A 27,185-nucleotide genomic window follows, 5' to 3' on the forward strand; every position below is an offset into this window, starting at 1 on the left:
TAACCTCTGAGGATAGGACAAGAAGCAATGGGCTTAAATTGCCACTGAGGAGGTTTAAGGTGGACAGTCAAAAAAAAAAAAAAAGTCTAACTGTCAAGGTAGTTAAGTACTGGAACAAATTGCCTAGGGAGGCTGTGGAATCTCCATCATTGGAGGTTTTGAAGACAGTTTAAACAAACACCTGTCAGGAATGCTGTAGTTATTATGTGGTCCTGTCTTGAGTGCAAGGGGCTGGACTAGATGACCTATTGAGGTCCCTTCCAGTCCTACACTTCTATGATTCTAACATGTCCAATTTTAATTTCACCTAGCATATATTCATAGGGCCAGACTGTGATCCTCTTATTCTGTCCCAGATTGAGGTCTCAGTAGAGGAAGTTTTAGAACAAATTGATAAGTTAAACAGTAATAATTCATCAGGACCAAGTGGTATTCTCCCAAGAGTTCTGAAGAAATTCAAAGATAAAATTGCGGAACTACTAACTAGTAACCTATCATTTAACTCAGCCTCTGTACCTGAAGACAGTTAGCTAATGTAATGCCAATTTTTTAAAAAAGGCTCCATAGGCAATCCTGGTAGTTACAGGTTGGTAAGCCTAACTTCAGTACCAGGAAAATTGGATGAAACTATAATAAAGAACAGAATTATTAGACACATAGATAAACAGAATATGTTGGGGAAAATTCAGCATGGCTTTTTAGAGAAATCATGCCTCACCAATCTATTAGAATTTTGTGAGTGTGTCAACAAGCATGTTGACAAGGGTGATCCAGTGGATATAGTTTATTTGAACTTTCAGAAAGCCTTTGATAAGGTTCCTCACCAAAAGCTCTTAAGAAAATTCAGCAGTCATGGGATAAAAGGGAAGGTCTTCTCATGGATCAGTAACTGGTTAAAAGATAGGAAACAAAGGGTAGGAGCAAATTGTCAATTTTCACAATGGAGAGACACAAATAATGCCCCTCCACCCCCCGCGCAAAAAAGGATCTGTATAGGGACCAGTGCTGTACAACATATTCATAAATGATCTGGAAAAGGGGGTGAACAGCGAGTGGGCAAAGTTGCAAATGATACAGAGTACTCAAGATAGTTAAGTCCAAAGCTGACTGCAAAGAGTTATAAAGAGATCTCACTAAATTGGGTGAAGGAGCAACAAAATGGCAGATAAAATCCAATGTTGATAAGTGCAAAGTAATGCACATGGGAAAAAATAATCCCAACTATACGTATTCAGTGATGGGGTCTAAATTAACTATTACCCCTCAAGAAAGAGATCTAGGAGTCATTGTGGATACTTTTCTGAAAACATCTCTCTTTGTGCAGCAGAAGTCAAAAAGGCTAACAGAGTGTTAGGAACCATTAGGAAAGGGATAGATAATAAAACAGAAAATATCATAATGCCACTATATTAGTCCATGGTACGCCCACACCTTGAATACTGTGTACAGTTCTGTTGCCACACCTCAAAAAAGATATAGTAGAATTGGAAAAGATATAGAAAGGACAACAGAAATTATCAAGGGTATGGAATAACTTCTGTACAAGGAGAGATTAAAACGAGTGGCACTATTCAGCTTGGAAAAGAGGCAACTAAGGGGGTATATGATCGAGGTCTATAAAATCATGAATAGTGTGAAGAAAGTGAATACTGCCAGCAGATCGAGGGACATGATCGTTCCCCTCTATTCGACATTGGTGAGGCCTCATCTGGAGTACTGTGTCCAGTTTTGGGCCCCACACTACAAGAAGGATGTGGAAAAATTGGAAAGAGGAAAAATTGTTGCCCAGCGGAGGGCAACAAAAATGATTAGGGGACTGGAACACATGAGTTATGAGGAGAGGCTGAGGGAACTGGGATTGTTTAGTCTGCAGAAGAGAAGAATGAGGGGGGATTTGATAGCTGCTTTCAACTACCTGAAAGGGGGTTCCAAAGAGGATGGATCTAAACTGTTCTCAGTGGTAGCTGATGACAGAACAAGGAATAACGGTCTCAAGTTGCAGTGCGGGAGGTTTAGGTTGGATATTAGGAAAAACTTCTTCACTAGGAGGGTGGTGAAACACTGGAATGTGTTACCTAGGGAGGTGGTGGAATCTCCTTCCTTAGAAGTTTTTAAGGTCAGGCTTGACAAAGCCCTGGCTGGGATGGTTTAGTTGGGGATTGGTCCTGCTTTGAGCAGGGGGTTGGACTAGATGACCTCCTGAGGTCCCTTCCAACCCTGATATTCTATGATTCTATGAATAAGGAAGTGTTATTTATCCCTTCACATAACACAAGAAGCAGGGGTCACCCAATGAAATTAATAGGCAGCAGGGTTAAAACAAACAAAAGGAAGTATTTCTTCATACATCACAGAGTCATCTTGTAGAATTCATTGCCTGGGGATATTGTGAAGGCCAAAAGTATAACTGGGTTCAAAAAGGAATTAGGTAAGTTTATGGAGGATGGGTCCATCAATGGCTAGTAGCCAAGATGGTCAGGGATGCAACCCAATGCTCCAGGTGTCCCTAAACCTCTTACTTGCAGAAGCTGGGACTGGACAACGGGATGGATCACTCAAAAATTGCCCTGTTCTGTTCATTCCCTCTGAAGCATCTGGCACTAGCTGCTGTCAGGAGGCAGGATACTAGGCTAGAGGGATCCTTGGTCTGATCCAGTGTGGTCGTTCTTATGTTTATGTTCTTTCATATACTTATTTAGATTTGTACAAAAATAAGAACGGTGACTTTATTCCCTAAATAGTCCCAATGACTTGTGCTGTAAGGTGCTACGCATCACAAGTAAGGATATTCCAGTCTGGTCCACATTGATTTTTTAATCTGGTATTTTCTATTCATCTGTAACTCAAGATGTCCATTTAGGAATACTTGGTTGGACTTCTACATGTAGAATGTCCATCTGCCCTTTTAGACCAAGAATCTCTCATTTAATATGCCACATCTTGGCAGGTAGCGCAAGGGGAAAATCAGCTTGTGACCAGGTTGCTCCTGGTCTCGCAACAACCTACGGCTATGTCTCCAGTTGGGTGCAAAGATAAAGGGTTTTATTTGGCTGTCAATCCCCTCATGAAGGACACCCCCTGCAGCAATCTTACTCAGCAAGTCACTGGTAGTAAATCAGAATAATAGTCCCACATCAGAGCTACCTGCCCTCATACTGGCACAGTCTCTGGTCGGTCCCTGGTCCCAGGCACAGTCTCTGGTCAGTCTCTGGTCCCAGGCACAGTCTCTGGTCGGTCCCTGGTCCCAGGCACAGTCTCTGGTCAGTCCCTGGCCCCAGCCAGGCCTCTCTCACAGAGTGGGAGCAGGAAGTCCGCTCTCCCTCCCATCCAGTTCCCACATAGGTTGGGTTCTCCCCTTTGAGCCTCTCCCTCCAAGGTGTAGCGGGGCAGGGCTGACTGAGCCCACAGCAGTTCATTAACCCTTTCCAGGCCAGTGTGGGGTTTGTCTATGTCATCACACAAATCAACATAGTCATTGCTGACAACTGAAAGACAGTGGCCCAGATTTTCAAAAGAGCCTACTTACAGTGGGTGCCACAGTTTTCGGGTGCCCAACTTGAGATAGTTCTGGTCTAAATTTCATTGATGTGGATCACCCACAGCTTCCACTAAAGCCAGTGGAAACTGTACGTGTTCAGCACTTCTACCAATCAGACCAAAGGCATCTCAGATTGAGCACCCAGAACACTTTTGAATCTGTTGGCCCAATACCTAACAATGAACCTGATTCCATAACCCATACTCAAACTGTGTACCAGTAGCAAAGTACACAGGATTAGGCCTAGTGATACCACAACCTATTGGTTGCTAATGTCTGAGCAATACTAGACTTACACCACCCCTATCCTGGGCCAATACGTGACAAAATGCTTTCACAACATTACTTCATGAAGAATCTTGAACTTGACCTAAAGAGGTAAATGCAAATACCTTTTCGGTGCTGATTATTATTGTTGAGTAATTCCTTAAACAAAGAAATAAAAATGTAGCAATCCTTGAGGGAAAAAAATACCTATAGCTGTTGAAACTGCCGAGTAAATCAGAGGACAAACTAAAAATAGAGGCGTGACATCAGCTTAATTATTATTAATATTTGTGTGTCTATAGCACCTGTCATCTGAGCACCACAAACTACAGCACAAACAATAATTAAGACTCACTGCACTGTTGTGAGATAGGTAACTATTTTTACACCTTTTTTTCAAATTAGTAGAAAGTAGCACAGAAAGGCTGAGTGATTTGCTCATGGTACCTGAGTCAGTGGCTTAGTCATTGTTCTAAGTAGTCGACTTTATGTCATATCTGGTTGTGAATTTGTTGCTCAATAAGACTTAAACTTGTATCTCTCTGTCTTTTTTTTTTAATGTATTTTTCTAGATACCAAGCCCAGATGAGGGGTTTAAAGGCAAATCGCTTTATGAGAGCTGGTATGAAAAAAACCCGTCAACAGAATATAAAGATGTCCCCAGGTAAGTGACAAAGGGTATGTGCAGAAGTTAGTGTAGGTTGCAAAATAAGTTTTCTTTGTATTTTTAGCCACATGGAAAGCTGAACTCTTAAAAGAAATAGTGGGGCAGATCCTCAGAACTGGTGTAATTGTCAAAGATCCATGGACTTGCGATAATTTACACCAGCTGTGGATCTGTCCCCATACTCAGAATTGGAGGAATTACATATGACAGAGTAAATTGTCAGTATAGCAGGGCTTTAGTCACACGATTCCTCATAGGTTCCAGGATGCGTCTAACTCCCTAGGAAACCACAGCTAAAATGGGATTATCTGCTTCCAAAATATTTGTGGGTATGGTGTCAATTACAACATAGCCCATCTGGGGTTGAAGTCAGAGCTAAGTGTAAGTGTTCTATGTTTAGAAGTAGGAAGCAGCATTTTATTGTCATTTTAGTCTTTTTTCCGAGAAAGCATAACTAGTGTGTGAAAAGAAACAGTGATCCTTATTGTTATAGGTTTAGCAGTCCTTGGACTCTGCATTTTATTCAGTGCCTGGAGGAAGTAAAACTAGCCAGAATTTTTTGGAGCTGGTGTTTTGTTTTGTATGGTTTTCTTCAGTCTGGTCACATCAACAATTTTTCATCTTTCTCACTTCATCCTTTCTTTGTGCCTCTCTGAAAGGCGAGCTCAAGCCCTAGAGCCCCCCATAATCTTCTCGGTAAAGGTCTCTGCAGCTAGCTGAGTAGGAATAGAAATCTTTTCTCAAATGGAAAAAGCCCAGAAGTTAGGGGGAGGTGGATTGGGCCAATACAGCATCATCCCCTACCCTTTACTGCCAACCACATGGAAAGCCTTAGATTCTGTAGCCTAAAGAAGACACTTTGTCTGGGTGAGAATGGGTCAGGGCTGCTTTTTGTAGCAATATCGCCCTTCAGATCTTCAGGGATTGCCCCTCATAACATATAATGCTGATCCTGTTAAGTCATGACTAAGAGGTGCTGGGTGATGGGTCGATTCCCCTAGACCTGTCAGATGAGAGGCAGGGATTGACCAGGGTTCAGTAGAGACTCCATGTCAGAGAGGCTCCTAAGTGAGTGAGAATAAGGAAGTGGATTTGGAGCCAAATTCTTCCTTGCAGTAACTCCACTGAGTTCCATGTGATGAGTCTGGCCCACTGTGAACAGCAGAGTTGCTAGGAGATGCACATGGTGGGTGATAGGCGACTCAGGAATGACAGAGATTATGTTAAGGAGATGTTTGGAGGAAGAGTGTGGTGGGGAATGCCCTGGAATGGGGTGAAATAGGCAAGAGACAGGAGTGGGGAGTTTATTAATATGGTGCTTTGAAACGTACTAAAAATTGTACTTAGATACTTTACTCAAGATTTGTTCCCTTTTCTTGTCAAAAGAATAAATAAGCTGGGTTCTGGCAATGACTTTGAAGTCTTTTTTCAGCGGCTTGGCATTGCTTCAGGCAGAGCACGTTACAGCAAAAACTGGGTAAGTCTGTCATCACACCATCTCATCACTGTCCCTCATAACCCACTGAATACCATCAGCTGGGATTCAACAATTATAAGCTCTTTGGGTCTGGGACTGCCTTTTTTGTTCTCTGTTTGTACAGAGCCTAGCACAATGGGATCCTGCTCCAGGACTGGGGTGCCTGGATGTTACTGCAATAATTCATACATAGTGATAATAATAACTGTGAACTTGGCATGAACCAACGGAAACATAAAGGCATTTAGTTCAAAGTAAATGATAGGGTAATGACACAGAATTGTTTATGGCCAGTTGCTCTAAGAAAGCTTTGAATGCTGAAGTGATTTTTTTTACAATCATGATGGCTTTGATTCTTTCTGTGTCCACATTGAGAGACATGCGCAATTACAATAAGATAACAAGTCACAGTCTATTAAGCAAGGTCTTCCCCTATGAAGAGGAGTATTGAAAATATGAACAAAGAGGATTGCTGTGACCCAGCCACACAAAAGGGAATGTTTTGCAGCATAGTCAAGCTGTCCCAACCAGCATTATAAGTAACACATTTTTTCATTCTTTTTTTTTTTTTCAGAGAGTGGAAAAATACAGTGGCTACCCAGTTTACCACAGTGTCTATGAGACCTATGAGATTGTGGAGAGATTTTATGATCCGACTTTTAAGAATCACCTGACAGTGGCACAGGTACGAGGTGGGCTGGTATTTGAACTGGCCAACTCCATGGTCCTTCCCTTTGACTGCAGAGATTACGCAGAGGCTTTAAGAAACTATGCTCAAGTCATCTATAATTTGTCAAAGAATCATCAAATGGAACTGATGACATACAGTGTGTCGCTTGGTATGTACCGCCCTCCACCAGACCCTTCCTCTTATTATTATTATCTGTATTGTGATAGCATGTAGGATCCCCAGTCATGAACCATTATGCTAGGTCCTGTACAAACAGAACAAAACTAGTCCCTGCCCCTAAGAAGATTACAATCTAATTAAAATAATGATTTTATTTTGATTTTTTTAAAAAGCAACCACGTGCACTAGACCCTTTTGAATATCAGTTAAAATAAACCTCTAATAATACAAAAGGCCCAGCCCCCATTACGAAATGCAACCATACAATCAGAGCAAATGAATAAACAAACCCCCATTCTCTACAGGTCACTATCCATAGCCAGACGTCCAGAGAAATAAGTGGGCTTTGCACTGTGGCCCTGAAGGTCAACAATTGTACGCTAATCTCAACAAATCAGGGGGAATGAATTACAAAGTTGAGTGGCCAATTCTTGTGGTTTTTATCATGGGTCTCATTATATTTGGTGTTTTTCTCAAAGCTCCATTTGCTGTCATCACATGACAATGGGGGAAATCTCAACTTTCATTTGAAATAAAAAGTAAGTCTCTAGCCCTGATGGTTGCTGAGAAATCTTGAAAAAGCTACTCCTAAAAGCTCGAACACCAGAAAACAAAGTGATTACAAGATTGATTGCTCAAAAAAACCCAACCCTCATGATTGGTTTTAAAATCTCATGATTGTGGGGGCTGACTCAAGATTTTTGAACTCTTGGGGTTGGAAATACTGAGGGTCCCTCACAGGAAAAAAAACCCACTGCCAGCAACCGTCTCCTGCTTAAATTAAGCACCATGCCCAAGGAATCTTAAATCCTGTCCTGCATTGCCCATTGCCTATCTTCAGTGGAGCCAGGATTTCACCCTGCAGACTCATAGATGGGCATTTCTGTGGGATGGAAAAGGAGTCACCACCTGGGCAGGCAGTTTCCATACCCCAATGCCCCTCCTGGTTGCAATGTTTGGAGATACAAATATACGCTACCCAAGCTGCAATGCATCCCATAAAGCCAAATTAGTGCAAGTAATAAGAGCGACTGCAGTGCTTTGCACCAATTAAACTCTTGCTGATAAAATGCAAGGAATACATTTGTAGTGCCAAAATGACTCACCTGTACAAGAAGGGAAATACTCTATATTGGCATAAGGCACCTTTATAACTGTGCTCACACTTGGACTGGTTCTGGTATAATTATACTGGTACAAAATCCGTGTGTGGACTAGGCCTTATTTATTTTGGTAAATAATTCTTCAGATAACCCAACACAAAAACAAAACCTCTCCCACATCTTCATGTGAGCTCTGTCAGCGGGCATGTGCAATCATGTGATAGTGAGGACATTTTTGCTGTTTGAGTGTCTGAACTGTACACACATACACACACTTCAGTTTGCCATTTGTGCTATGAGAATTAACATGATCATGTTGGTTCATTGCCAAAAGCTAAACAGAACTCAAGGTTAAGCTCTTCCTTCCCCATCTCTGCAGACTCTCTCTTTTCTGCTGCAAAGAATTTTACAGAAGCTGCCATTGACTTTCACAGGAGACTGCAGCAAGTAGACATCAATAAGTAAGTTCTACAGGTTCCTTAGCCATCCAAATAGTTAAATTTGTCAGGCCTAATGGGGCAGCCTTCACTCATGCTATGAGCACTTATATAAACTATCTCATTAACAAGTGCCCACTAATGGGCGTGAGGGTTGTACCAATTATGTCCCTTTAAGGGTTATAATAATCAGGTCACCGTTAAAGTCTTCTGTTACACTTATAGTGCCAGATTCTCGTTTACACTAATGTCCCTTTCTGCCACTCATGGTCTCATTTTCTGACCCACAGCCAGAGTGGTGAAACGGGGCCTTACTGCAAATGAGAAGCAGATCCAGAATAGATAGTTGTTGGCCTTTTAATGGTGGCTGTTCTGAATTTAAATAAATTACAGCATTTGACTTATTTATACGAATTTGTGTGATTATCATCTCTTTAGTACCAGGACTGCTCACAGGGCTAAAGATGCAAGATACTAACTCTAAAAGGCTGCTGATTTCAACGCAGCATGCTGATGTATGCCCGCTGAGGATCTGGGCCCAATATTAAAGCTGGGTGTAATTGGTCAGCTGTTTCTTTTACATCCCATTTGCACATAAAAATGTTGCGGCTTTCTTAGTTCTCTCTTTTCTTTCTTATTTTGATTTTTGTAGCACCTCTCCCTAACCCTAGGAACATGAATTTCTGTTAGTTATCAGTTATAAGGCTTACACTTTAAGATTCACCCTTTGTAAATGGCTGGATTGTTTTTATTTAGCTGGTTGGTTGGTTTTTGTTTTTTTTCTGAATCACTGAAATACATCAGTACAAACCAATGAACTCTACCTAAACTTTGTTTCAGCATTTTTAAAAAAAATGCTTGGTGTCTTTTTTTAAGATCAGAACGCTAATTATTATAATTATGAATCATTCCATATGGCAAATAGTTTTCTATGTGTTGTTGAATGTTCCAACACAATATCAAATGGGATACCTCAGTTCAAGAGCAATTACATTAACAGAATTTTAGTTGAACTTAAGCCATGACCAAATTCTGCTTTTGTTTATACTGGTGTGAATTTGGAACTGATAACGGTGGAGTTACTCCAGATTTACACTAATGGAGCTGAGATTTTGCCCTAGTGATTCTGCTGCAAAGCTCAGCAGTATGTCACACTGTACACGGGTTTCCAGTCCCATTGGTAAATACATTATTTATTATTTGTCACGCATCAGTGGAGTGCTTGGCGCTGTACAAAACACACAGGTACACATAATCTCTGCTCCTACAAACTTACATTTAAACAAGCACACAGAACAATTCAGGCAACACAATTCAAGGACCAGCCCAAAAATTATTCTAACATTGCAAAGTTCCTTTTTTAAAAAATGCAGAGGTTTTTTACATATAAAAATACCTGCATTTTTACTGAAGTTGCTTGACTTTGACAGGCTTCATGGAAGAAATGAGTATTAAACAAGAATTGTATGGCGAGGGAGTGGTTGTCTTGAACATGACACTGGGAGAGAGTTTCAGATATAAGGGGCAGCTTGGGAGAAAGTATTTAATTATCCATTCCTTCTTACAGCACATTCCTTAGCACCTAAGAACAGCCTTACAGAACCTTCGCATTATGTGCCAGATCCTCAGTGTAGATTGATATAGGTCCGTTGACTTCTGTGATTGGCTTCACAGGTGTTAGACTCATTAAATTCTACAAGCTGTGTTTAGATATGTATTGTAAATCTGAAGCTGTGAAAGTTTTAATACAGGATGCACATGTTCAAAGTACTCTGAGGCTAAGATAGTCCTCTGTTGCTTTCTTTTCAGCCCAATCGCTGTAAGATCGTCGAATGATCAGCTCATGTTTTTAGAAAGGGCTTTTATTGATCCTCTTGGTTTACCTGGCAGGCCATTCTACAGGTAGGAAAACGTTATCTAAAACAAACTTTACTTGTTTTTTGCCTAATAACTCTAAGAAATGTCAACCATTTATGATTTACAGGTATCTGCAGAGTGTGAACAAGAATGGAAAAGTATTATTTAGCACGGGAAAAGGGGGCATAACTAAGAATAATAGGGTAAGAAAAAGAAAGGGAAAAATTAGTCTGAATATTAGGATAAAATTCAGTGATATTGTATAAGGACCTGATCCAAAGGCCATTAAAGTTAACAGGAGTATTTTCACTGATTTCAGTGGGCTTTGGATCAGGTCGTGAGCATTTGATCCTGTTCCCATTAAAGTCCAATCCAAAACCTCAAAGCAATGTAGAATCAAGCCCTAACATTCTCCTAAAAAAAAAAAGTGGGGGGGGTGCCCTAACACATGGAACAGTTAACCTTAGACTGATCATAGTGGTACAAAATATAGTGAAAGACCATCACTGCAGTAGTAGGAAAATAGATTTGCTGGTCTCTAACATTTTAACCAAACCATTGAATCTTGTTTTGTGGGCAGACTAGTTGAACCTTCTGTATCCTTCTCTCACTCCAGCATAGTGCAGAACATTCACCTTTCCTGAAAAAAGCAGCCTAGCAAGAGAAAACAGACATTAATATTGACAATCGTTGTACTTTTAACAACTCCTGAATAAATATCTGTCAAGGCCAGTTTACTGACGCTTTAAGCGTCAGCCTTCCTAACTCAAAGTACTCTTCAGGGCCAGAAACCATGGTTGGTTGTTTTTTTCCTTTAATCAAAAACATTGGGAAAGAAAAAAACGTTTATAATCCATGTCGCCACTCCTCCAGGACACTGGCATTCACATGGACTAATTTAGCATGTTCATAGGTGTGCTTAGAAGATATCTGGGGAGAAATGGGAATTTTAGTTGTTTGGTTTTTTGCTTTATATAGTATAGTGTCATTGCTAAAAGAACCCTATTTATGTGCATTCCTGATACTAAGGATTCGCTTTGACAGCTGATATATTCATTGGATGAGGATTTATTCAGAAAATAAACATTTGTTCTATTGTCATAATGTGCAGTATTTTTTTCTCTTTCCCCACAGACACATTATTTTTGCTCCAAGCAGCCACAACAAGTATGCTGGAGAGTCATTTCCAGGGATCTACGATGCCATGTTTGATATTGGAAACAAAGCAGATCAGCGCAAAGCCTGGGAAGAAGTAAAGAGGCAGATCTCCATTGCAGCCTTCACTGTGCAGGCTGCAGCAGGGACGCTGAAGGACCTCGCGTAAACATATAAGCAACATACTCAGAAGGGAAAGACTGTAGTTGACAGCTGTGGAGCCCTCAAAAACAGAGCATTTACAGACAGGAGGAGGATTATTTAAAAACCTTGTTCTTTGCAAACAGTCCAGTCCTGTCAGTCTCCCTCCCTCACTTCCATTACATTTAACAACATTAAGGTATGATCCCTCTGAAACTCTATTAGGAGAGAGTGGAGTTGAGATCATTGTTCAAGTGAGATACTAAATTAAAAGACGTTCATTTCAAATAGCCACCTCATATTTAAAAATAACACCCCCCCCCACGCGCACAGAAAAAAACCCTGGTTTCCTTTCCACTTAACATGCTAAATTGCAGAAATCACAATTTTTGTAGTTTCACAGTTGTGCAATGTAATTAATCTAATATATTAGCCTGATTGTTCTGATGATTATCTTGTACTACTTTTATCAGTAAAACAGAACAGTCATCCTTATTTCCAACACTTTCTAACATATTAGTTAACTTTCTAGTATTTTCTACAGGGTTGCATAAATATACTCTAGGTGATGCCCTTACAACTCCCCTATTGCACAAGGAGTCACACAATGAGATGGGAATATCTCCTTAAAATGGTGTCACAGATGGCATGGGGGAAAGGTAGTGATCATGGAGAGTTCTGGGCTGAGAGCTCAGGTGACTCATCTATGTTACTTTTCTCTTAGCATCTTGACGCCATTTAAAAACAACAAGAAACCTCTCGGTCACTATTAATAAAAAGGTGGATGGGAACAATAAATGTCACCCATGAAATGGCCTCGCACAAATAGGCTTTCCGCCTGAGGATGAAGATCTATTTATCTGTGCCAAAGGTATTCCTAACTAAATCTATTTGTTTGTCTGTTTTCAAGGTATTTCTAATGCACAAGCAATTAGAAGCAAAGGAGACACTGATGACTTTGAAAGAGCCAAACTATTACTGTTTTCCTTAGACTCTCCTTTCAAGTTTTGCTATAAGTACAGTACACCTGCCATCTGTAAAATTTGTAGAGAAAGAAAAAAGTGGGACAAAGTACAAATTTAAACATGTATGAGTCTGGCATGTGGTTTACTCATATGATCAGCAGTGGCTGGCTCCACTGAGCACACAAGCCAACTCAAATCAGAGAGAGAAAAGACTTTCAAAGTTAGGTCAGCTCTCCAATCCCTGCCTCTCGGATTTTTCCCGATGGTGTAGTTCCTTGTGCTTTGTCCTGCCAATTTTAAATGACCCAAGAAATGAGGCTTCCAGCAGTTTTCTTGGAAGATTCCTCCACGTTCTCGTGGTTCTCACTGTCATGATGACATCCACCACCCTCCCCAAACGTTTTGTTGCACCATAAACTATTCCTCTCCTTCCTTCATGTTTGCATCCTTCAGTTACATGGTTATTATCCCCTATAGCAGTGGTGGGCAACCTGCAGCCTGTCAGGGTAATCCACTGGCAGGTCGCGAGACAGTTTGTTGTGACAAACGTGCTGGCCGCTGCCTCCCACAGCTCCCATTGGCCAGGGACAGCGAACGGCAGCCACTGGGAGCTATGGGTGGCCATGCCTGCGGACGGTCAACGTAAACAAACTGTCTCGCGGCCCGCCAGCGGATTACCCTGACGGGCCGCAGGTTGCCCATTACTGCCCTATAGTCATCATTTGGCCCAGCTGTGCATATTTAGCTCTTCCTCTTTCCTCATAAATCAGTCCCTCAGATACTGCAGCTAAAAAAAAATAATGGAAGTGGTCTGGCACATTACATCATCCAGTTGGTTTTCAGATTTTTCTACATCTGATTTTTATCTAAAGCTTTGATTTATTGAGCATTCTTTTTCTCTGTTTCCCCCCAGCTCTCTATAATGCTCTCAGCCGTGCTAGCACCAGAAAATGACACTTACTCCTTAATCAGTCTGATGTTCTTGAATAATTTTTTTTTAAAGTAAAGGGTCAGATTATGGCCAGTCCTGCAAAGTTTCCCAGGGAAATATGGGGGGGAGTATACAAAGAGCTGTCCCCCTTCTCTAAACCGCCTCTTGCTTGCATCACTGTACAAAGTCCAGACAACAACAGCACAGTCCTTGCTTTCCATAAGTGATAGCTCCAGACTAGTGTGAGCAGTGGCATTATTGGACACAAGGGCAGAGCCATGGCTCCTCTTCCCTTCACAGCCAGCTTGTGCTTAGTTGTCTTAATCACCCTTTGTTTGGCAGCTCCTTTACACATGCTGCTGTGGTGGTGATGTATGCTTAGGAACAACCGGGAAAGTAGAGGAATGAGTGCTGAGTGCACTGAGTAACTTTCTGTAGTGTGCCTCCTTTTCCAGCACTGCTGTCTAAAGGGAAAGAATGAGGATAACATTTGACCTTTATAAACCAAGAAAAAGTGTGGCAAGGCTTAATGTTTGACTTATACCAGTTAATGGCGCCATCTAGTTAGGCTATGCCTGGGATGCAAATAATTAGCATACACTTACCAAAACTTGCCTGTTAATATTTGTGAGTTTCTTTACATTAGCGGTAACGTTTATGGTCCCTTGATTATAAAAACTGAAAGCCAAACGAGGAGATTTATTACCCAGGTGGGGAGCCCTGCCTAAATGGATTTTCCTGGCAGTTTACTAAGGGGTGCTTCCTGAAAATGGATCTGTGTGGACACAGGAATGCACCCACGTGGATCCATTTGCAGAACGTAGGCCCAAGGGTGAAATTCACTGTGGTACAGGGGTCCAGTGCAAGTCTTATGTACTAATTACCTTTCACTTAAACAACCTAAAGGCCTTTTGTTGGGCTTCTGCACTGAGGAATTTCACTCTCAGACATTGTCAGGCTCTATTTACCAGAGTGACAGTTTTGGTTGTCAAAGTGCAGAAATTCATCATCTCAGATTAACAAAGATGGGCAGCTGAGTTAAATCACGAATTAAACCAATTTCTTAATCATTAAAAGGGCTCTAAAACTCTGAATAGAAAAGTTGCCTATGGCCAGGATCCACAAAGGAATTTACATGTTATGATGGCTGAGTATTGCACATTTGCTCTTCTCAAAATCCCCAAAGACAAACTCACCAAGCTTGTTAATCCAGGCATTGATTTGTACACCCACAGTTACCAACAGATTATTTTAATTGTAGTTAGTGTTTTTAAAAGCACCTGCCAAAAGGCAGAAGGAACCCAAGTATAAATTTAACCAGTTATGAGGAAACTTTAACTAACATTGTTCAGTGCTTCCTTTGTTTTGAGCAATGGTATTAAAGAATGTGGTGGCGACTTAGAAAAACAACAGTGTTTACTGAATATTAATTTACAAAATATGATCAAGAGATGGGATGCTGTCAAGTGTTACCAAGAACTCCTGTCTCCCCAGAAGACTATCCATCTTGCATATACACCGTCTTAAAGCAGACAGGGAACACAACCATGCATGAGATCAATAAAATGACACAGGCCTCCAACATACAGCAGAAGAGAAACTCTGTTTCTGAGAAGGGAGCAGCATATTTGTAGGGGAGAAAATACGAGAGGGAGAGAAACGAGGGGAAAGAATGAGAAAGAGACGGACTGAGAGAGAGGAGCCGTGTGATAGGGAGAGACAGAACAAGGGAGGAGCACCTTCTCCCCAGTTTAGGAGCAGGGAAAGCTCGACCTAGTCCCCCCGCCTTGGGGAAAAAATGTTGCAGCTCCAACTGCTCTGCTCCTGTCTGGTTAAAGAAATGATGGTTTTTTGTTGGCTGTTCTCCCTCCTCCCTTCCAGAGAAATAGAAGCATCTCCAGCCCCTCTCACCAAGCTAAAATTTCTCTTTGTCCCTGGGAGAATGGGTTTTCCTGAGGCCTGTATATGTTGACTCTGTTGTTTTCCCACGAGGCAGCTATGTGGGATAACGACTTAATGTTTCAACACAAGGTTCCTCAGTGGCATTCATAGACAATTTGTGTGTGTGTGTGTACATGAAGATGTTCTAGAGTGATCCACTGGGAAGAAGAAAGATACGTGCTTGGTGTGTGACTCTCCTTATACAGACCTCCACCCCACCCTTTTATTCTAGACACAGGACAATATTTTAACATATTACACTAATAAATGGCTAAAGTGCATGTGGCCTTCTAGTGGCTGGTCCACAGATAAGAGTCTACTATAGCTCTCAGCTAGAGGAATTAAGGCTGTAGCTGAAGTGACAGAACTACTTTTACACTTGAAGGTCCTAGGTTTAGTCCCCACTGTTGACCCCTAGTACTGGTTGTGACACTGAATGGACCCATACATAGCAATAAAATCACATCATACTTTCTAACTGGTGCTCGTCTCATTCTCATCCTCCTCTCCCACTCCCCTGTTCATCATCACATGCAGTATTATGTCTAACTTCATCTGTTAATGCCTAAAAGCAGAAATCTGTCAGTTTGCTGTCTGTTAAATGCCACACATGCACCTGCGGTGCTAAATAAACGCTAATAATACACCATGTGTTCCCAGCTGTCGTTTCTGTAGGTGGAATTCCATCTGGCATCTCAAATGAGCTACTGGAGTGGAAGGTTTCTCTGTTCTGAATTCTAGTGAGAGCTTTGCAAGCTGTCATCAAGTAGTTAAAAACAATAATAGTAATCACAAAACTGGACATGCTTCTCACTTGTCCAAGAAAACAGGCACAATCTGACTAAGGTGCTAAAGCCATAGATGTGAGTGAGAGCAGAATCCCCAAGTGATATAATTGTGTTATCAGTGTCTGTTCTGAAAAGCCACTGCCAAGTTCCTAGGAAGTGATCTAAACATTAACCAGATCTTCCACCTGTTTTTGAATGGCTTCAGCTCAGCTGCCTGTATTTGAGGAAGGAGTTTTATGCAGAGCACAGTCATTTCTTTTAGCATTCCTTGCTGGGCTCATCCTTTCTGTGTGGTGGTGAAACGAGAGCTGAGGTCATGTCCAGGGGTCCCCAGGAAGCTTTCACACCTTCAACCTTAACCTATAATCTGATCTTATAATTGGATCCAGTGTGGATAGGTCTTTGTGCCCCTTGACTTCAGTGAGGCTCTGCACGGAAGTAAGAGTCCACCTTCAGGATCAGGGTCCTAATAGGCTTTAAAAAGAAAATGTGCAATTGACTAGCAACTTTCCACTTATCTTAGATAAGATGTCTGAATCCTTGTGTAAGTGGGGGAACTTTCCTGGCTTCTGCACTACCCCAGTGAAGTGGGCTAGTGAAAGGATCTGAGTCCTCACTCCCACTTCCTTTACCCAGTGGCCTCCCTTCCCTTGAGGACTCCCCTTCCACTCTCCTGTCTGGAGAGTCCTCGTAACCCCAACAAGCCTGGGCCCAGGATTCCTGGGGGGCTCAACCCCCAACCCTGCTGTGGTCACCTAGGACAGGGGCTAGGGTGTCCCCACTCCGGGGTACTCTCTCTGCACTGGGCACTTCTCTGACCCACTGACCATTATATACAAGTTAAAGCAAATGCAAGTTATTTAATCAACAATTAATTTTAAAAAGAATAAGGAATAATGGGAAAGGTTAAAGGAAACACATCAGCCCGCTCTGTGGCAGGGAACATCACAAACAGTGTCTCTGGAATGTCAGGGCAGTTCACAGTCTGTTCCTTGTGCGTCCCAGGCCTTCTTCTCAGGCCCTGGCTGTGCTGCAGGGATGCTGTGGGTTGGACACTTGCTCTGGTGTGGCCACACGCTCTCAGGCTCTAAGTGGTAGGACCCTTCTTCCCAGTGTCGCCCCTGCCTTGTCGGGGTTACGATCCAAGCCTGGCCTGCAAAACCTCTTGGCTGAGGCGTCTCCCTGTGCTGGGCCTGCTGCCCAGGGTCCCCCTTGCTCTCCCCAGCTGCTCACCGCACCCAGCTCCAGACTGCTCCAGCCCCAGCTCCACCACTCTGTCTCTGCTGCTCTGCGTCCAGCTCCCTGGGCTGCTTCTCTGGTCCCTCTGGCTCTGGTTGCTGCAGCTCTCCTCCCAGGGCAAGTCTGCTCTCTCTAGGCTGTGCCTCTGGCTTTGGGGCTGCAGCTCTGCTCCCAGGACAGGGTCTGCTCTCTCTGGGATGCTTTTCTGGTCCCTCTGGATCTGGCACAGCTCTGCTCCCCAGCTCAGCTTGGGCCCCTGCTCTCTCCTTAGCTCGGCCCCACTCTGTCTGACCCAGGCAATTCCAGCTCACAGGGCGGATGGGATCTCCCTGGCCTCCTGACTCCCTGATTAGCCTGCCCACCCTGTCATTCAGGCTGACCTGGGGCATTGGCCTCTCCCCATTGTTCCTGGGGGCTGTCAGTCTCAGGGTCCTGATTGCCCATCGACCCTTCCCCCTTTTTAGTACTGGGAGCTAGCCAACTAAAACACCCCCACTGAATGTTAGTAAGGGGGCAATAGTCCCCTTACACGTGGGCCTGTCTCACAGCATGCTGTACTTAGCAGTACAAATCCATGGGAAGAAGTTCCATGGGAGATTTGGCTAAGTAAGAACTGCAAGATTTGCCTGTAAGAGCCTTTGGAACCAATCACATAAGCTATACAAAGCTGCTGATTATGGGCAACAATTTTGCAACTTTGGGTTTCAGGGTCAGCTTAATTGGATGAGTTTTGTAAATAATCCCAGAGACAGTGGAAGTCAGTTGTATTTAGAGCTGGTCCAACTATTCATCAGGGAGCCTGTTATCAACTTGACAATAAATAACAATAAAGAATCAGCAACAGCCCTTTGTGCTTCTCCAGCCTTTTCTTCCCTTCCAACGCATCAGCCTAATCTCCTACTGTAGCCCATTCTACCATAACAAATGGGAAATGAATATAGAAAGAGTAACTTTTAAATAAAAGCAGGGGAGAGAATTGTCACAAATTGTCCTTCAGAACAACTGCTCTCCTTTGTGTTGCTCTGGGTCCATTTTAGATATAGATATTTTCTTGCTACTATTTTCTGGTCTGTGGGTGTAAAAGAAAAACACTTGTTTTATCTTAAAATGTCCTTACAGGGATAAAATTTGCCTCAAAGTCTTACAAGGGACCAGGGGCACAGATTTAGGGGATCCAGGTTGCATCCCTGCTGCTGCCACTGACAACAGCCTAACCTTGGGCATCATTTAAATCTCGCTGTGCCTCAGTTTCCCCACCTGTAAAATGGGGGTGATGACGTCCCCGCTGGTGGGGAGCAGATTGAGGGTCTCGGATAAAAGACGCTGCTGCTAAGCCTTATAACAGAAACAGCCCGCAACGCAAGCACAAGATTTTCCTCCTAGCGCCTCCCTTGGTGGAGCAGCTGCCCTGCCGCTCGGCCTCGCTTGGCAGCTCCGCTCCCTGCCAAAGGGGACGGGCCCAGCGGGCCGCGGCTCCCAGCGTGACACATCACACATGGGCTCGCGCTCCGCTCGGCCAGGGCGCCACGCGCGGGGAGCAGGGAGACCCGGCGCGGGCGGAGAGGGGCCCTGGCCCCGCGCTGTGCCTGGGGGCTGGAGCCATGGGCGGGAGGCAGGGCGCCCTGCGCACGGGGCTGGGCTGCGCCCTGCTGCTGGCCCTCTTCCTGCTGGGCTTCCTGGGAGGTGAGTATGGAGCGCCCCGCGCGGAGACCAGCTGGGGCCCCAGAGCTCAGCCAGGGATTGAACCGGGGATTTACAGACTGTTCACACACACACTCGCAGCGTCACACACACGCCCCTCATCTCCTCCCCATAACACACACACATTCCCCCATCTCCTCCTCCCCCACACACTCCCCCCCTCATCTCCTCCCCATACACCACACCCCCCCCCCCATCCCTCCCACTGCTCCTTCCCCACCCCAGTACATAGTCTCCTTCTCCTCTCCCTCTTCAAATATATGCAACCGCTTTTCCCCCACAGGCACATAACCTCCTAGGCACTCAGCCCTCCACACCCAACTCCCCGGGTACTATTCTATAGACATACCACCACTTCCACACACCATCCTCCACCATACAGTCCCCTTTATTATTTCCATCTCCCAAACATTTACCAGATCTGCACTTTAAACTTCCCTACCCTGTGTAAAGAGAAAAGGAGTACTTCTGGCACCGTAGAGACTAACCAATTATTTGAGCATAAACCTTCGTGAGCTACAGCTCACTTTATCAGATGCATGCAGTGAAAAATACAGTGGGGAGATTTTATATACACAGAGAACATGAAACAATGGGTGTTACCATACACACTGTCTGAAACCTACCCTGTGTATGTGTGAAGGTTAAGAATAGCACCCAGAGGGATTTTACTGCTTGTCAGCGACTTCCAAAATATTCACCTTCTTTAGAGGGTTTCAAAAAAAGGCTGTCCTTTCCTTCCATTCCCAGCCACCTGCATGACTGGGGTGAGGGTTTATGTGTGTGTGTGTGTCCATGTTTACTGCTAAATTGGCGGAGTGAACTGGTAGCTTCTTAACAAGGAGTCTGATTATCTGATTCAAGAAATACAGTTTGGAAATTACAGAGGGTTGTGCTTTTCCTCCTTGTTTTATTGTAAAAGGTGGGGATGCGGCTTCCATTTGCTGCCATCATAGAGTTTAAGGTCTGAGTAACTCTGAACCTTTGGGTTTTGAAATAAGGGACTGTCAACTGACAACTCACAGGTGGGTTGCTGCACTCCTATGGGATCCCCATTTACTCCAGTGGGTCTTTGCATGGGCACAGAGGTCTGACTGTACAGTCACTTGCAATATAGGGCATGAAATGCTTAAAACTGATCAGGCTAAACATTAAAAGGATCTGGTCAATCTCAAACAAACAAACCAACCCAATACTTCTGCCCTTTTTCAAAAGAAACTTTTTTACAGAACACACTTAAGATGACTATTACTGAAAGATCCTAGCGACAAAGAGTCTCTTTCAGTTTTCCATTGTGCACTTGACATCACTGTTGTGGATTGTCAGTTTCATTGAAGTCATTTTCCATGTTTATGTGGGTTTTCTGCTACAGAGGAGCAACACCACAAACATTTGCAATGAATGACAGGATTTGACAATGCAGTATTTGAAAATACTTTTAACTTTCCCCCTCCTCCCCTGAACACCAAATAACTATTATGGAGCTGGCGGGAGGTCATGGAATCCTGGGCTTTGGTCCTGAAAATGCTCATGCACATGCTTTAAGTTAAATACCTGAGCAAATTCATTCAGGAAGGGGTCAGTCCCTCTCACTGTTCAGCAAAGGTTCACTGTGAATATGATGGGTCCGATTCTCCTCTCATTGTGAACTGGTAGTACTCCATTCAAGTTACAGGTCTAAAACTGCTGACAGAAGAATCTGGTTAAACGATATTCTATATTTATCATGTGTGCTCATATAAATACAGGAGTGACCTGTCACTTCATCATGATCCAGTAACAATAAACATTTTACTTTGTAATTCCTTTTATATTTTAGGCCACGGTCCAGCAAACACTTAGGGATCTGCTAAAATGTCAGCATGTGAATAGTTCCATTGACTTTAATGGGATTACTTGTGTTTAAAGTTAAGCATGTTCACAAATACTTGAGCATTGTAGGGCTTGGTAAGTATCAGACTTTAATGATATTTTTCAGGCTGGTTAATGAAACCTACTAAAAAAACAACTAGCTCAGCAGATGCCTATCAAAATGTGAGACAGAAACTTGTGGCTGAAATGAAAGCAGAAAACATCAAGCAGTTTCTTGGGTAAGCTTTATCCTTTTTGGTTTTCAAATAATTATATCAGCCACAAAAGCCATAAGTTGTAACATTAGCCCCATGGCAGAGCATTTGTTGGCTGTGCTGTTATGATATCTTTTATGTTTTGGGATTACTTGGTTTGTGCACAATGTTGAGAAAAGAAATAAAACATATGCTCTCATTTTAATGGTTTTTTCCAATAATAATTTTTAGAAATTATTGTACTCCAAAGTGTCCTTTTCTCCAAATAGACTGATAAAGCTTGAAAAGTAGAGGATGTGATATATATATATATATATATATATATATATATATATATATATATATATATATATATATATATATAATATTTCTATTTACACAAGTTTTTTTTGTATACTTGCTATAAAAATGTAGATGTTAAAGGAATACATAGTGTTGCAAGACTGTGCAGACAAAACTTATCTACATGCAGACAATTGAAAAATCTATGGTTTGAACAATATGATTTTCTCATTGAAAAATTCATGCTGTTAGTTATGTTGCTTTTATTAAGGTTATCTATGCAGTTCTGTAAGTTCTCTGTTTTTTTTATACAAAAGCCTTTCCATTATCTGAACTCCAGCTAGTTTAACATTTCCCCCCTGCATCTTACATTATTTAAGTCCTAAGCTCAATAAAGAACTTTGCTTTAGTCTCGAACAGATACCTTAGAAAAGGAAAATGTTTTATGTGTTGCAGATGGACAGCTATTACATGATAAATAATATAGCTAGTGATTCATTAATCTCTGTATCTCAGCACCTAGTGACTCAATTAGCTGGGGTAAAGTAGAAAGCAATTTATCTTGTAGAAATATATTAATGTTACATTTTTAGATATTTAAAAATTCCTCACGTATGGCGATTTAAGAACCAAAAAGCTGGACATGTCTGGGAAAATACGGACGTACGGTAACCCTATGTATGAAGAGCAAAAGACACATCAGTAGCCTTTACTTCTGTCATGTATGTCACTGGAAATGAAAACAATGACTCTTGCACACGTTTACTTTTGGATAATGTAATCAAAAATATCCCCAAAAGCCAATATAAATCAACGTTGGTTAGTAACATATGTTGATATTCAGCATTTGACAGTGTGAGGATGCCTCTAGGACACCGTACAACTCATGACTAATTTGATTTCTATTTTATTTTATTTATTTTAAACCTAAGTGCTTTCACTTCTAACATGAATTAGAGAGCAAAAACTACATAGACCCTGTCTTGTTTTTTGTTGCTCACAGTAAATTAGAGAGTTGAGAGAGAGAGAGAGAGAGAGAGAGAGCATACAAAAGTCTAGGAAATGTACACACTGAAAACAGTGTGAAATTTCTCAGTAATTATGCTGAAGTCTCTGGGCCACAGGGAATTATCCATATCTAGTCTGCTTGTTTTCATAATGCCAGAACACCTTCTGTACACTTTAAAGCAGGAACTGCAGAAATTTTTACATTAATTCACTATCCAAAGACTATGTTAAAGGTGTTGTAAAAGAAATACAAAATTAAGGCTTCCACATCACACTCTCGTTCCCTCAAGCTATTCAATCTATTCTCACAGGGTAGGAGAAGCAAAACTTCAACATCAGAAAATCAGGAAATGCAGAGGTACAAGTAATACCTCCCACATCACATAACCTTAACTGTGCACCCATTTGATCACTGCTCTAAGGAGGAGAGTGAGACCACAAGAAAAAACATATGAAGTGAACCCTAATGTATCTTTAAAAATCACTTTAATATGGGACCAAAAGCGTTAATATGCAACAACCAAAATTGTATGGTTATTGAATGGAGCCATTAGGGGGCAAAGTTAAGGCTGTTTATGTGCATTTCTATACCTTAACATGTGGATTTCTTTTACATTTAAATTTAACTTTGAAGTTTCTGGCTTTATGGGTGGGGGGGAAGTGTTGGCAGGGGTCCAGCTCCCTCCTCCCTCTCAGTTCCCAAACACAGTTTGCCGGAAAATAACAGTTCAGAGTCCAGTTTGCAGGTAATTCAGTGGGTTTATTGGGGCTAAATAAACAAGCATATTCTGAAACCCTTCACACCAGCTGGACTATCTTTATATGCCGGTAGAGTTTTCCTTTTTCCCTTCCCCAACTACAGTGCTCTACGCTGATAGAACCCCCTTCTTCTCCTAATCCTTTGCTTCGCACGCCGGTGGAGCTCCCTCTTCTCCCCCACTCTTCTTGGCAAACTTAATTATACTTGTAGTGACACTCCCCTGGTATCACCCCTTCCAATATATGGTCATGTTCCGTTCTGGGGGTCCTGAGTCTGGGGTCGATAGGACCACCTCTTTTGTACTTGATAGGAGAGGTAAGGAGCGGTGTTTCTTTTGGTCATGGTTACTCTCTTGCAGACTCTGCATTTCCTCCTTACACCCTCCCCTCCAGCTACTTGGTAACCATTGCAACCTCTTGCTTGATTAGCCCCTTATCTTCAAGGCTACCAGCTCGGTGCGTGGGGAGGAGGGGTACAGTCTTGGGCTTTCACTTATATTCTCTTACTTGCTTATTTAGCCTCTTCAAATTAAAAGCAAGGCCAAAAGCAAAATTATTATTATTTAGTCTCTACCCTATTTACTTCACATTCTCCTAACTGGGAGGATAACCCTAAATTATTTATATGTAACTTAATGTAATGTGTTTTTTGTTTGGGAATTATAACCCCAGATCCATAAAGGTATTTAGGCACCTAAACCCCAGATTTAGGCACCTATATGTTGGATTCAGGTGCCTAAATCCCAGTTTTGTCTCCACAATGATCCACAAAACTGCTACCTAAACCTGTAGGCATCTAAATTCACTTTGCACCTAAGTTTCTGCCTCTAGGTATGCATGCTGCTGCCTCCCTCTAGGCGTTCAGCCAACTGTCTCCCACCTAAGCCTTAGAGCAAGTCACAAATGGGGGAACACATGCATTCGTCCACCTAATTTTCATGCAGAGCCCAATCTGGTTGGTGTGATTAGTGGCTGCCTCCCAAATGGAACCCCATTGAAAATCTGGCAGGTGGAGGTGTGACCCACTTTATATCTTTTCTCCCAGTGATTAGAACACTCACCTGGGATATGGGAGACCCAGGTTCAATTCCCCCCTCTCTGTCAAACGGGGAGAAAGGATTTGAGCAGGCGGTCTCCCTCTTCTCAGGAGAGTGCTCTAACCCCTGTTACTCAGAGTGAAAAGCTGAGCTGATTTGTCTTAGCACAGCAGGAAAGATCTCTTTGCACATTATCCTGCCCCAGGCTCTGGTAACTATGTTGTACCGCTCACCGTTTCATCTAAGGGATTTAACCATAACAACTTACTTCTTGCATGTGTTATGAAGATTAGCCTACTTGGACTCCTCTGTCAAATGCTTTTCTGAACTCTCTGCTTACCCATGACTCTGTTTTATTTTAGTTCGTTTACAAAGTTTCCTCACCTGGCAGGAACAGAACAGAACCTTCACCTTGCTAAACAAATTCAAGCCCAGTGGAAGGAATTTGGATTGGATTCAGCAGAGCTGGTTCATTATGATGTCCTCCTTTCCTACCCGAATGAAACTCAGCCCAACTATGTCTCAATTATTGATGATCAAGGGAATGAGGTGATCTTATTTTAGTCAACTGTATGTAGAATAGCTCTTTCAAGAAATGGGGTCAGGTTCTGCCCCCACTCACACCTGTGCATCTTCATTGTGTTTTATAATCTGATGAAAAGCCTCTTTATTAGAAAGGGAAATCCAGTGCTGCTGGATTATGTCACCCAATCTCTTGGACTAATGTTTAGAAATGGTTTCTGCCAGGACAGATCAGTGGGGATTGCTTACATCTTGCAAACACAAAAAAGGAATCCACTGCCTTATTGCGCCCTCCTTGTTTTGCTGTGCAGCAAACCAAGCACAAGGCAGGTTTTGTGTATGGCGAAGCCATCCCCACCCCAAGATCGAATACCAATATTTCACTGCTTTTCAGGTACAGTTTTGACAACTCCGTATGTTTGGGGGTTTTTTCCTTCTGGCTTCCTTCCTCAAAGTGCCTAGTGCACTGAAGTAGACGTAATGATGCATGAATGCATTACATGCCTACCTTCTCTGCAGAATGCAATAATACAATGCAGGGGCTACATGAGTCATCTAGAATTAAGATTTTGGAAAGAATATGGAATATCGAGTAACCATGCAAATGAAGTGAAAACTTAGTTTATCCAATTTATTTGTTATAGGAGGGGCAGATAGCACTGCCATTATTTAGGTTGCCCAACACTTCCCATTCTAGGATCCTCTTTTCAGTAACTTACACCATTACCAAACTGTAACCATCTGAAATTTGCCATGCCGCATGTCTGCCTCACGCTGAATTTTATTTTTTTATTTTTTTAATTTCAGCCAAACAAGTACAGCTGTTTCTGAGAATGAGGTTAGGGGAAAATATATTGTTTTGCCCACGTTAAATTCTGATGACCTTTTATCTAAGAAGCTCTGTAGTCCTCGTGCTTTGGAGCAGAGACTTGGAATTTGGCAGGGAGGTTGCCTTTGTGACAGGGATGTACCTTTTGTTCTCCCTCTGAAAAATCTATCCAAATTTGGTCAAGTTATAAACCTCTGAAGAATTGGGGTTTGCACATGATCAGTAGCTACTTGGTAGAGCTTCACAGCTAAATTCCCAGAAGATTCTGTACGTATTGAGCATACTCCAGCCTAGGGCTGAGCAGGAGTTTCCAGGACTCTGGGCTGCTGCAAGCTGGGCACCAGGACTGAGAGTAGGGCAGCTGTCTCCTCTGTGCTCACTGGGCTCCCTCTGCTAACATCCCAACAGGGAAAAAGGAAAGCCACTTGAATGGAATGCAGAGTGGACAGGAGCCAGACGAGGGCAGAGACAGGGAGAGGAGATTGGGAAAAGGAGCCTGTGGGGTGGAGAAAACTGGAACTGAGAGCTAAGGTGGGGGGTGACTGAGATGAGGAGCTGGTGATGAGGAAGATTGGGACTGGCCACAAGTGAGGTGGAGGGGAAGTCAGCATTAACAAGGAACCAGGGTGTGGGAGAAGCACTGGCAAGGAGACTGGGATAATTAAGGAAGGGAAGGGAAGACCGTGAGTGTAGGGAGACTGGGATGGAAAGTCTAAACGGAGGAGACTAGAAGTGGCTGGCATGGAAATGGGGATTGAAATGAGAAACTTATGGAGCAGAAACTGGGACTGGCTAGGTGAGGAGAATGGGACTGGAATGAGGAACTTGGGTGGGCAAGAGGCAGGACTAGGACAGGTATAGGCTGAAGGGTGAGGGGCCGAAGGGGTGAAGTTTGGGGTGAATTGGCAGGACAGTGTGTGCCCACTGGAGCACTATCCCCTCCAAGCTATGAAATTACACACACACACACACACACACACACAAAGAACATTATTGTGGTTGCAGAGTCAAGCACTGAAAAGTTAGGAAATGCCAGAATCCTTAATTCACTCCCATGATGCATATGTATTATGATACAGACTTTAATTACATGATCATGTTATCTAGTATTTCCTAACTTTTCAGTGCTTGACGCTGTGACCTTAGTGTGTGCACACGCGCACCCCACTGTTCTGCCAAGTGGACAACCAGTCCCAAAAAAATCCATCCTGAAAAATTCCTGGACTTTTTTTTGTTTAAATAAATACATAGATAAACAAACAAATAAATAAATAACGTCTTTGCAGAACCCCTTGTAATATTAGTTATTATTTGTAAGTGTTTGTTGATTTTCTTTTACATAATAATGATCGGATCCAAAGTAAAAGCCTATCCTGCCACCCTTACTCACATTGAGTAGTATCTTACTGGGTGAGTAAGAGTGGAATGGGCACTAAAGATATGGGACGATTTTGGGTAGTAACAAAAGGTACTGTACCTAATCAGAGAGTAGATCAGCTACTGAAGTAGTAGGAAAGGAGCAATAGTCTAAGTGGGTGTAACCACTAAATTACAAAAAGTCTCTATAATAATAGGGACAAACTAGGTGTCTCTAATTATCACCCCTTTTCAGCACTCTGCCTGAA

The 27,185-nt window shown here is 42.5% G+C and overlaps 2 protein-coding genes across 7 annotated transcripts in view; both read left to right on the top strand.

The window, feature by feature from the left end:
• Window positions 1–15,980, top strand: part of LOC140908865 (glutamate carboxypeptidase 2) — a 55,534-nt gene extending 39,554 nt beyond the window's left edge. For 3 of the 4 annotated variants that reach the window (XM_073336805.2, XM_078852247.1, XM_073336788.2), the window contains exons 14-19: window positions 4,378–4,469; window positions 5,859–5,949; window positions 6,524–6,788; window positions 8,282–8,363; window positions 10,149–10,241; window positions 11,331–15,980. In XM_073336805.2, coding sequence (XP_073192906.2) covers window positions 4,378–4,469; window positions 5,859–5,949; window positions 6,524–6,788; window positions 8,282–8,363; window positions 10,149–10,241; window positions 11,331–11,520 — 813 coding nt within the window. In that variant the 3' untranslated portion in view covers window positions 11,521–15,980. Of the gene's footprint in view, window positions 1–4,377; window positions 4,470–5,858; window positions 5,950–6,523; window positions 6,789–8,281; window positions 8,364–10,148; window positions 10,242–11,330 lie in introns of those variants that run through there. The other variant, XM_073336814.1, reaches the window with a different exon arrangement.
• Window positions 15,981–18,746: 2,766 nt separating this feature from the next.
• The window catches only part of LOC140908873 (N-acetylated-alpha-linked acidic dipeptidase 2), a 55,364-nt gene continuing 46,925 nt past the window's right edge, over window positions 18,747–27,185 (top strand). For 2 of the 3 annotated variants that reach the window (XM_073336829.1, XM_073336848.1), the window contains exons 1-3: window positions 18,747–19,039; window positions 21,036–21,147; window positions 24,572–24,758. In XM_073336829.1, coding sequence (XP_073192930.1) covers window positions 18,958–19,039; window positions 21,036–21,147; window positions 24,572–24,758 — 381 coding nt within the window. In that variant the 5' untranslated portion in view covers window positions 18,747–18,957. The remainder of the gene's footprint in view (window positions 19,040–21,035; window positions 21,148–24,571; window positions 24,759–27,185) is intronic. The other variant, XM_073336839.2, reaches the window with a different exon arrangement.

The sequence above is a fragment of the Lepidochelys kempii genome, chromosome 1 (genome assembly GCF_965140285.1).
Source record: "Lepidochelys kempii isolate rLepKem1 chromosome 1, rLepKem1.hap1, whole genome shotgun sequence".
Classification (NCBI taxonomy): Eukaryota; Metazoa; Chordata; order Testudines; family Cheloniidae; genus Lepidochelys; species Lepidochelys kempii.